We start from the raw sequence: 12,366 nt of genomic DNA on the forward strand, positions 1-12,366 counted from the left end.
TGTTCACTTCCAGGGGTGACAACAGAGGCTGTGTCCAAAATGCCGCGCTACATGTATGGGCCCTGGTCAAAAGTAGTGCTCTTTAAATGGAATAGGGTACCATTTGGGACGTAGTCAGAGAGGACACTGGGAAAGAGGAAACAGGAAGAGGGCCAAATCTGTTTGGAGCCCCCGAATCAGGGGCCACCGGGGGCCACACATACCTTTAAAAACCAAATGGGGGCAGCTCTGGAGCACAGCCTGTTCTGGATTCACCTCTCACACATATATGTTTTTATTATTACATAATAACATATGAATTGTGAAATAACATCTTTTATTTATAGAATGTATGATATAGCTATATTCTGGGTTCAGGAGGAGGGCGAATGTGAGCATTTGACCCAGGGTGAATTCATCATGAGATGTGATGAAATGTCATAACAAACAGCCAATGCATTGTCTACAAATGCACATAATATCATATTTAGCGGTTGATTTAGACCACAGAATCTGCCAGACAGGAAAACAACAATCAAGGACCCATTCCTCATTTCGACAGGACCGGTTTTCAACCACTTCTGTTCTTGTTTCACCAGCACTTATTTCTAGAAAAATGATGTTTGGGGTGACAGGCCAATCTATAAGCGGAGGAGGAGGCTCTTCACAACAACATAACACTGATTCTCAAGGGGTTTTCCCCCTGCTGCTCTTTGACCTGGTGATTGGAAGCTCTTCCCATCTCTTTAGATCACCAAGGAACCTGTCGCCAGGCACTCACATCAAAGAATACGGGCTACAACGTGTTCACATAACCCAGTGAGGGTCAGTGGGTGCAACCAATTGATTGTTAAAGGGAGGCTTGGCTGAGGAAGATGTTGTGGCTTCGTTGTCGGGTTACTGCTTGAGATCGGAAACAATGTTTTAAGAATGGGACACATTAACGAGTGATGTTCGGAATCAGAATTTTTTTCTCTCACACATAACATGAAAGAATTGCCAATTCCCCTTCCCATAATGACATCAAGAGAGTCATTAAGAAGACAGGAGGAAAGCCATTGTTGAATGAAAACAACTCATCAAACTACTAAACGATGCCACACTGTGCCTCCATCTTCCTGATAAACAACATAAACACACACAGAGGAAGTGTTTAAAAAAAAATCCAGTATTTTCTCTGCGTCACAGATTTTATGGTCTCGTCTTTTGATCTGTAGATTTCCACTGCAAAACACCACATTTGATTGGTCCCATAGAAAACACAGGAAGCGTGTCGTAATGCATGGGATATTAGTATTGAGTCTTGGGATTTAATGCCCGGTTCATAAACTGAGGATTGGAGGGGGGGGGGGGGGGGGGTCCTATCCTTTAAAACAGTTGTCACACTGATACAGTTTTGTGTTGAAATCTACAGTGGATCGGTGTATAGCAGTGGTTCCCAACCTTTTTCAATTACTGCACCACCAACTGTATTTTGGCCTAGAGGACCTCTCTGGCTTTGTACCTGACTTGCATATCCTAGACCACCTTCTGCAAAACTTTAAATACAAATGTCATCAGTGAATACAAAGTTCACAGAATAGTAAGACATTATTTTCATCAGAAGAGAAATTTGTGCACTTATGTTAACTGTTTCCGGCAGTCAGTAAATACTACTGCACAAAATTATAAATCATCCCATCAGTGTCATACCATGTACAATATAGGAAATATCTAGGCAATGGGACTGTCTAATGTTTATTATTTGTTGCAATATCGTGGACATGCATAGATGCAGAGAATGAAGTTGGGTTAGTTCTAAGTAACTTTGGGTTACTCGGAAGTCATCATCTCCAACATTGTGACCTTTCATCACAGAGCTTTGCTTTGGTGTGGATTGAGGCCTATACATTCATATCAGTTGTGTTCCTCCACTGTATTCATCTTTCCTTATTTCTATTGTGGATTGTGTTTCTGTGCACCAATGGTCTACAAAACTATGAGCAAACCAGCCTATGTATTGAATACATGGATTTGGATTGGGATGATACTGATTAATGAATCCAGCACACAATGTGCTTATTTTTTATTAAAATAATGATCAGGAATAATATTTAATTGATGTGAATGAAATCTTTTGGTAAAATATGCATTAAAGGAGAGTAATTCTGCACCTTTGAATATTAATACTTCCAATTTTTATCATAATGATTTAGTGACTGCACATTTTTGTTAGCAATCTACTGGGATTTTTAAAAGACAGACTCACTTTCTGTTTTGTCTGCTTGGACTCAATAGATAAGTATGATTTTGTTGATCTTTTTTGCAGGCAGTCATGTTCTTTTGATGAATGTATTTGCAATTTTCACATTATAATATAGTTTTGATTAATATATTTGTCTTTTGAAAATGCATTTACTGTTTTGAAAATCGACATTGTTCCAAAAAATGCTTGTACGGAGTGATAAAAACTGTAAATTGCACGTCATCTGAATATCTCAGTGTTAAAGACCCTGTCAAGCATCCTGCCTGTTCAAGGTTACTGTAGAATACGGCCCTACACAGGGCTTGTGTCAAGGCCATTCTTCCTGGATACCACGCCAACCCCCAAACAATACATCCAAAGCGCTTCATTCATATAATAATACAGGAATTTCCCCTATTAAAATTTGTATAGATAGTTTTATTTTTTTTAAATTTTATTTTACCTTTATTTATACAGGTTTTTCTCATTGAGATAACATCTCTTTTCCAAGAGAGACCTGGTCCAATAGCAGCAGAGGAAACAACGTTTCAGACAAAACAACTTACATACACAACATTAAACAAAACTATAAACACACAAACAGTACAAAAATTACATATTACGTTAAAAACACAAAAGTCTTGACTAAAAACATTTGTCCTAAAGACAATTACACTCTTCTATCATATATACATTGATCAAGTGTTTAAACTCCACCAACAAAACTAGATCATCAATTTTTTAAATGTTCAGGAGAGAAATCCAGGACCACGGAGCTAAGTAACTAAAACTATTTCTACCATGACCTGTTCTAATTTTTGGTACTGTTAGAAGCAAATGAGAATGGGACCGTCATTTATATTTATTTACCGACCTGACTAAAAAAGAACAGATAAAATTGCATTTTACCCAATATGGCCTTATAAATCAGTGTATACCAGTGTTTAAGCCTATGCAAGGTCAATGATGACCAGCCAACAGCACTGTAGAGATCACAATGATGTGTTAGACGTTTTTGATTTGTAATGAACCTGAGGGCTGCATGATATGCTGAATCAAGTGCTCTCAGGGTAGTGGCTGAGGCCTGCATATATATAACATCACTAAAATCTAAAACCCCAGTAATGTACAGATGAAGTCGGAAGTTTACATGCACTTAGGTTGGAGTCATTAAAACTAATTTTTCAACCACTCCACAAATTTCTTGTTAACAAACTATAGTTTTGGCAAGTCGGTTAGGACATATACTTTGCACATGACACAAGTCATTTTTCCAACAATTGTTTACAGACAGATTATTTCACTTATAATTCACTGTATCACAATTCCAGTGGGTCAAAAGTTTACATACACTAAGTTGACTGTGTCTTTAAACAGCTTGGAAAAATTCAAGAGAATTATGTAATGGCTTTAGAAGCTTCTGATAGGCTAATTGACATCATTTGAGTTAATTGGAGGTGTACCTGTGGATGTATTTCAAGGCCTAACTTCAAACTCAGTGCCTCTGCTTGACATCATAGTAAAATCAAAAGAACTCAGCCAAGACCTCAGAAAAAAAATTGTAGACCTCGACAAGTCTGGTTCATCCTTGGGAGCAAATTCCAAACGCCTGAAGGTACCACGTTCATCTGTACAAACAATAGTACGCAAGTATACACACCATGGGACCACGCAGCCATCATACCACTCGGGAAGGAGACGCGTTCTGTCTCCTAGAGATGAACGTACTTTGGTGTGAAAAGTGCAAATCAATCCCAGAACAACAGCAAAGGACCTTGTGAAGATGCTGGAGGAAACAGGTACAAAAGTATCTATATCCACAGTAAAACAAGTCCTATATTGACATAACATGAAAGGCCGCTCAGCAAGGAAGAAGTCACTGCTCCAAAACCACCATAAAAAAGCCAGACTACGGTTTGCAACTGCACATGGGGACAAAGATCATACTTTTTGGAGAAATGTCCTCTGGTCTGATGAAACAAAAATAGAACTGTTTGGCCATAATGATAATGAATAACACCATCCCAACCGTGAAACATGGGGGTGGCAGCATCGTGTTGTTGGGGTGCTTTGCTGCAAGAGGGACTGGTGCACTTCACAAAATAGATGGCATCAAAGGCAGGAAAATTATGTGGATATATTGAAGCAACATCAAGACATCAATCAGGAAGTTAAAGCTTGGTAGGAAATGGGTCTTCCAAATGGACAATGACCCCTTCCAAAGTTGTGGCAAAATAGCTTAAGGACAACAATGTCAAGGTATTGGAGTGGCCATCACAAAGCTCCTTACATCAATCCCATAGAAAATTTGAGAGCAGAACTGAAAACGTGTGTGCAAGCAAGGAGGCCTACAAACACGACTAAGTTACACCAGCTCTGACAGGAGGAATGGGCCAAAATTCACCCAATTTATTGTGTCATGCACAAAGTAGATCTCCTAACCGACTTGCAAAAACTATAGTTTGTTAACAAGAAATGTGTGGAGTGGTTGAAAAACTAGTTTTAATGACTCCAACCTAAGTGTATGTAAACTTCCCATGTCAACTGTACATCCATTTTTTTATTATTTTATTTCACCTTTATTTAACCAGGTAGGCTAGTTGAGAACAAGTTCCATTTACAACTGCGACCTGGCCAAGAATAAAGCAAAGCAGTTCGACACAGACAACAACACAGAGTTACACATGGAATAAACAAAACATACAGTCAATTACATTTACATTTACGTCATTTAGAAGACGCTCTTATCCAGAGTGACTTTCAAATTGGTGCATTCACCTATGATATCCAGTGGAACAACCACTTTACAATAGTACATCTATATCTTTTTTTTGGGGGGGGGGGGGGTTAGAAGGATTACTTAATGCTATCCCAGGTATTCCTTAAAGAGGTGGGGTTTCAGGTGTCTCCGGAAGGTGGTGATTGACTCCGCTGTCCTGGCGTCGTGAGGGAGCTTGTTCCACCATTGGGGTGCCAGAGCAGTGAACAGTTTTGACTGGGCTGAGCGGGAACTGTGCTTCCGCAGAGGTAGGGCCAGAGGTGGATGAACGCAGTGCCCTTCTTTGGGTGTAGGGACTGATCAGAGCCTGAAGGTACGGAGGTGCCGTTCCCCTCACAGCTCCGTAGGCAAGCACCATGGTCTTGTAGCAGGTGCGAGCTTCAACTGGAAGCCAGTGGAGTGTGCGGAGGAGCGTGGTGACGTGAGAGAACTTGGGAAGGTTGAACACCAGACGGGCTGTGGCATTCTGGATGAGTTGTAGGGGTTTAATGGCGCAGGCAGGGAGCCCCGCCAACAGCGTGTTGCAGTAATCCAGACGGGAGATGACAAGTGCCTGGATTAGGACCTGCGCCGCTTCCTGTGTGAGGCAGGGTCGTACTCTGCGAATGTTGTAGAGCATGAACCTTCAGGATCGGGTCACCGCCTTGATGTTAGCGGAGAATGACAGGGTGTTGTCCAGGGTCACGCCAAGGCTCTTAGCACTCTGGGAGGAGGACACAATGGAGTTGTCAACCGTGATGGCGAGATCATGGAACGGGTAGTCCTTCCCCGGGAGGAAGAGCAGCTCCGTCTTGCCGAGGTTCAGCTTGAGATGGTGATCCGTCATCCACACTGATATGTCTGCCAGACATGCAGAGATGCGATTTGCAACCTGGTTATCAGAAGGGGGAAAGGAGAAGATTAGTTGTGTGTCATCTGCGTAGCAATGATAGGAGAGACCATGTGAGGATATGACAGAGCCAAGTGACTTGGTGTATAGCGAGAATAGGAGAGGGCCTAGAACTGAGCCCTGGGGGACACCAGTGGTGAGAGCACGTGGTGCGGAGACGGATTCTCGCCACGCCACCTGGTAGGAGCGACCTGTCAGGTAGAACGCAATCCAAGAGTGAGTCGCGCCGGAGATGCCCAACTCGGAGAGGGTGGAGAGGAGGATCTGATGGTTCACAGTATCAAAGGCAGCAGATAGGTCTAGAAGGATGAGAGCAGAGGAGAGAGAGTTAGCTTTAGCAGTGCGGAGAGCCTCCGTGACACAGAGAAGAGCAGTCTCTGTTGAATGACTAGTCTTGAAACCTGACTGATTTGGATCAAGAAGGTCATTCTGACAGAGATAGCAAGAGAGCTGGCCAAGGACGGCACGCTCAAGAGTTTTGGAGAGGAAAGAAAAAGGGATACTGGTCTGTAGTTGTTGACATCGGAGGGATCGAATGTTGGTTTTTTGAGAAGGGGTGCAACTCTTGCTCTCTTGAAGACGGAAGGGACGTAGCCAGCGGTCAAGGATGAGTTGATGAGCGAGGTGAGGTAAGGGAGAAGGTCTCCGGAAATGGTCTGGACAAGAGAGGAGGGGATAGGGTCAAGCGGGCAGGTTGTTGGGCAGCCGGCCGTCACAAGTCGCAAGATTTCATCTGGAGAGAGAGGGGAGAAAGAGGTCAAAGCATAGGGTAGGGCAATGTGAGCAGGACCAGCGGTGTCGTTTGACTTAACAAACGAGGATCGGATGTCATCAACCTTCTTTTCAAAATGGTTGACAAAGTCATCCGCAGAGAGGGAGGGGGGGAGGGGGAGGAGGATTCAGGAGGGAGGAGAAGGTGGCAAAGAACTTCCTAGGTTTAGAGGCAGATGCTTGGAATTTAGAGTGGTAGAAAGGGGCTTTAGCAGCAGAAACAGAGGAAGAAAATGTGGAGAGGAGGGAGTGAAAAGATGCCAGGTAATAGAGTCGAAGAAAATCTATATACAGTGTGTGCAAATGAGGTAAGATAAGGGAGGTAAGGCAATAAATAGGCCATGGTGGCAAAGTAATTACAATATACCAACTAGACACTGGAGTGATTGATGTGCAGAAGATGAATGTGCAAGTAGAGATACTGGGGTGCAAAGGAGCAAGATAAATAAATACAGTATGGGGATGAGGTAGTTGGATGGGCTATTTGCAGATGTGCTATGTACAGGTGTAGTGATCTGTGAGCTGCTCTGACAGCTGGTGCTTAAAGCTAGTGAGGGAGATATGAGTCTACAGCTTCAGTGATTTTTGCAGTTCGTTCCAGTCATTGGCAGCAGAGAACTAAAACGAAAGGCGGCCAAAGTAGGAATTGGCTTTGGGGGTGACTAGTGAGATATACCTGCTGGAGCGTGAGCTACAGGTGGGTGCTGCTATGGGGACCAGTGAGCTGAGATAAGGTGGGACTTTACCTAGCAGAGACTTGTAGATGACCTGGAGCCAGTGGATTTGGCGACGAGTATGAAGCGAGGGCCAGCCAACGAGAGCATACAGGTCGCAATGGTGGATAGTATATGGGGCTTTGGTGAGAAAACGGATGGCATTGTGATAGACTGCATCCAATTTGTTGAGTAGAGTGTTGGAGGCTATTTTGTAAATTACATCGCCGAAGTCGAGGATCGATAGGATGGTCAGTTTTACGAGGGTATGTTTGGCAGCATGAGTGAAGGATGCTTTGTTGCGAAATAGGAAGCCGATTCTAGATTTAATTTTGGATTGGAGATGCTTAATGTGAGTCTGGAAGGAGAGTTTACAGTCTAACCAGACACCTAGGTATTTGTAGTTGTTCACATATTCTAAGTCAGAACCGTCTAGAGTAGTGATGCTGGACGGACGGGCAGGTGCGTGCAGCGACCAGTTGAAGAGCATGCATTTAGTTTTACTTGCATTTAAGAGCAGTTGGAGACCACGGAAGGAGATTTGTATGGCATTGAAGCTCGTCTGGAGGTTAGTTAACACAGTGTCCAAAGAAGGGCCAGAAGTATACAGAATGGTGTCGTCTGCGTAGAGGTGGATCAGAGAATCACCAGCAGCGAGAGCGACATCATTGATGTATACAGAGAAGAGAGTCGGCCCGAGAATTGAACCTTGTGGCACCCCCATAACAACAGGCCAATTTTTGTGCTGGTCAAGCGCAGACAGGTCTAGAGTGAACCAAGGGCTATATCTGTTCCTGGTTCAAATTTTTATCTCTGCAGTAGATTGCAACACCGCCCCCTTTGGCAGTTCTATCTTGGCGGAAAATGTTATAGTTAGGGATGGAAATTTCTGGGTTTTTGGTGGTCTTCCTAAGCCAGGATTCAGACACGGCTAAGACATCCAGGTTGGCAGAGTGTGTTAAAGCAGTGAATAAAGCAAACTGAGGGAGGAAGCTTCTAATGTTAACATGCATGAAACCAAGGCTTTTACGGTTACAGAAGTCAACAAATGAGAGCACCTGGGGAATAGGAGTGGAGCTACGCACTGCAGGTCCTGGATTAACCTCTACATCACCAGAGGAACAGAGGAACAAATAATGTTATCATGATGCCACTTTGATTGAAAGACGTTGTCATGGATGTTGTCTCTATTCATTCTTTGTAGTGATTCACGTGGAACCAAAGCAGGGTAGTGGGATTTGTTCTACTTTGACTGTTGTGTGTAAAAAATACATCCAAAGGGGAGAAGGGTTAGTTTCCTGTCCACTTCTGGGGTAAAATGGCGCTGTGTTTGTAAAGGATACGACGAGAGCCTATCAGAAAGTGCAGTAGAGGCTAATTGGCCACACTTCCTAAGTCAGGAGTGACCACCAGTCTTTTCCAGTAGTGTCGGTGAAGAGTGTAGAAACAAGGGTGGGATATTATGTCACTCTATAAAAAACATATCCAGGCATTCTGGTAAATAGTGTGATAATTGTTTGTCAGTAAAGTCAGGGTCCCCTGTTCTCACTTTCCTGATATTCATAAATCTAAAGAGAGGTTATATGATAATCTGATCCTCCATAGTGATTCCTTCATAGAGGAGGATATCAACCACCTCTAAGTAGTCTCTAAGTAGCAGTGTAATTAGTCAAGCTAGCAGGCCCCCAACCCAGCACTTCTGCCATACACTCTGTTAAGGTTTCCAAGCACAACCGGTAGAGTACGGTTTCTCTCCAGTCCCTCGTGCTGACCTATCACATTACCCAATGAATATTTCATCCATTCCACCAGTGATAGGACCCTTCTCCTCCCAGAGACCAGAGTAAACACAACACTAGACAAGGACTTCATTCCTGAAGTAAGGAGAGTATCTCTTGGTGGGATTTGGCAGTTGGTGAGTTCCATCCATAGTCAAAGCCTAGTATACCTACTTGTAAGGTTGAATCAGGTGGAATCGGACCACATCTCTGGATCTGGATTCAACATGTCGCTGAGAGCCACATCTCACAGCAACCTGCAGTCCCTCTCTTCACCAAAGCCTCCGGCGCTGGACAACGGGATATACAAGTCTTTCTCCCTGAGCAGCAGCAATATGAATGGGAACGGGGGAGGTGGCGGGAGGATAGTGTTTGGGAAGGAGCAGGTGGAGGAGGTGAAGGGGTTCTCTAGGCCATGCAGGAGGCCTGTGCGGGCTGTCAGACCGGTTAGTGCCCACAGCGTTAACGTCAGCGGATCCTTCCTACAGATCAACCATCTGCAAGGAGAGCTGGTGAGGAAGAGAAAGGTAAGGTCTAGGAGGGAAAGGGGGATACCGTCAGCTCTAAAACTGAATGCATTCAACCGAAATATGACTTCCGCATTTAACCCAACCCGCATTTAACCCAACCCGTACGCATGTGCGTATGTGTTGATTGTATGAAACCCATAAATGTAGAAGTGAAAATGTGTCTGTCTTGTTTCCATGTTTATGTAAACCTCAGGAATGTGAAGACCTGAAGAAGGAAAATAAGTATCTATCCAATGAGATCCATATGGAGCGGATTATGATGCGGACAGAGAATGAACTCACCATGAGGAACCTGAGAAACCTTAACCAGGAGCTCCAGGCCCAGGTCAAAGAGGTACTGTCCCTCTTCCTCTCTCCAACACAGCAGAAAAGACAGGCACTATTTAACGGCGATGCAGTAGAAAACACGAGCTAATTCAACACATTGAGCAGTACTCCCAGTTCGCATAGGTCATTTGCCAGTGCCACTATAGCTTTTCAACTCCACTTGAAAATCATCATTCTTAAACTGGTCTAATCCTGCATCGTCATATTACAGCTGAGAACAGTAACATTCCTCCTCTGTGTGTAAAACCCATTCGCTCTGGCCTCCGCAGCTGAAGCACAAGGTGTACCTGGCCCAGCAGCGGGCGACGTTGTGCACCCGAGTGGCAGATGAGGCGACCGATGCGCGGGGCGAGGCAGAGAAGCACAAAGCCCTTGCAGAGGCCCGGGCCCACAGCCTCAGGCAGGACAGAGAACTGACAGAGGCAGACAGGAGCCAACTGAGCGAGGACCTGCTGAAGCTAAAAAAACAGGTATCTAAACACACGCACGAACACAGACAGACACACACACGTCAGATGATAATGCTTATAGTATCAATTCTCTGTTTGCGACTAATTACAGTCCTATAATAGTGCAACAAGTAATAGTACACACTAACCGTTAGCTCAGTCAGGTTTGCCCTATGTAGAATACAAGAGACCCAGTAGCTTGTGATGTCTATGCTGTCTCCAACAGCACCAAGACGCTCAGCTTCTTCTGGCACAAACGGAGAAGAACTATTTTGAGACAAGGCTGAAGCTAGACAGGATATCAGGAGAGAAACAGGCTCTGCTGGAAGAAAACAGATGTCTGGAGGGGGACAGGGATGCTCTGAGGCACAAACTCAGACAAGTGATGGATGAGAACACCAAAGTCAACGAAAAGTAAGGCTACAGAAAATGTGGAATCATGTAGTTCTTATGTTAGATATTCTATGTATACGCAGTATAATGCATTCTGTAGGAGAATGACAACTCGATAAGACTGACACACGTCCTGGTGAAGCTGAGGATGTCCTAATATGGACACCATAACCGTACATGCCACGCCAGGCTTTAAGGCTCTCCTATAAAATCGTCGGATAGACCACACAGTTGGTGAATTAGACTATCCACTGTGATGTCTTCTCTGTCTGCAGGGAGGTGAATTCGAGGCGTAGGGCGTTGGTAGCGGAGGAGCAGAGTGAGAAGGCCAGCCGGGCGAAGCAGGAAGCTAACCAGGAGAGGCGGCTGGTGGAGAAGGAGAGGCAGGAGCGCACGGCCGAGTGTCTCAACTGGAGGGAGAAACATCAGGCTCTGGCAGACATCTTCAAAGCCCAGGAGGACCTCAAGTCTCAGAGGCAGAACAAAGCAGTGAGTCAGACCCCTTCTGCAGCACCAAATATATCAGCAATAATCCTACTTTTGTCTTTCAGTTGGCTATATTCTAATGATTATTTGGGATGTCAATCAGGTCCCATCACAATAACTGAGGTGGTTGAGATGTGATCCGACAATAGCGCCATCTAGCTGTTGACCAGCTAGCTATTGGTTGTCAGGCCTAGGATAAATTCGTACTCACTAGTTAATTTGATTTATGTTGACTGTTCTCTCCCCAGTGTCAAGCTAATATAAAAAGCTTTTTCCTCTGCATGACGGAAAGTGACCAGAGGGTGAAGATTCTGAAGAATCAAGATGGCACTCCCAGGAACTTCACAGTGAGAGGGTTTAACCATCATTGCACAGAACATCACTATAGGTCAAGTGATGTTGGTGCAAACTGAAGGCTATTCTATAATCCTCCTTGTCCTGCTGCAATCATCTTCACTCTAACTCTCTCTCTCAGGAAGGGGATCCAATCTTCATCTCCACACCAGATCCTGGGGCTGAGGATGCTGACAGGAGCTCATCCAGGTAACCAAGGACGTAGGATGCCTTGACCATTTTTATAGAATCCGTGGTTATTTTTTTCCAACCCTTGAATAGGTTGTTCCAAGTCAAGCCTACATGAAATAGACAGAGGTACAGTACTGAACATGTTCACACTTGAGTGACTGCTTCCTTTTCCCAGGAGCATGTTCAGAGTATCTGCCCCGCGAGTGGGAAAGGACCTGGGTCCATCTCACTTTGGTGATCTGTCTCCCGGCATGGGAGGGGAGCACGAGCATCCACGGAGAAGCAGGAAAACGGTGGAATATTTCTGGATCCCAACAGATGAGGAATGACGGCATTACGCACATTGTTCCCTGATGAGTTACAACCCACTTCGGAATAGCATCTATTGTTTTGTTTGATGCTTTTCTATTTACCAAGGGAAAAAGGGAATGTGTCGTTTAAATGTGAAGAGTAGTCAACTTTCATGATGCAAAAGATGAAACTACAATTAATCATGATCAGCACAGGAAAGTGGAACGTGAAC

The 12,366-nt window shown here is 44.3% G+C and overlaps 1 protein-coding gene across 1 annotated transcript; it reads left to right on the forward strand.

Annotated features, from left to right (window-relative positions):
• The first annotated feature begins 9,360 nt into the window (after window positions 1-9,360).
• Window positions 9,361-12,172, forward strand: LOC115196622 (uncharacterized). The gene is made up of 8 exons (XM_029757471.1): window positions 9,361-9,660; window positions 9,857-9,997; window positions 10,260-10,460; window positions 10,666-10,853; window positions 11,108-11,321; window positions 11,567-11,665; window positions 11,794-11,861; window positions 12,019-12,172. The coding sequence occupies exons 1-8, from the start codon at window positions 9,361-9,363 to the stop codon at window positions 12,170-12,172; spliced, it is 1,365 nt and encodes a 454-aa protein (XP_029613331.1).
• The last annotated feature ends 194 nt before the right edge of the window (window positions 12,173-12,366 follow it).

Source organism: Salmo trutta, chromosome 7 (assembly GCF_901001165.1).
Source record: "Salmo trutta chromosome 7, fSalTru1.1, whole genome shotgun sequence".
NCBI classification, from domain to species: Eukaryota; Metazoa; Chordata; class Actinopteri; order Salmoniformes; family Salmonidae; genus Salmo; species Salmo trutta.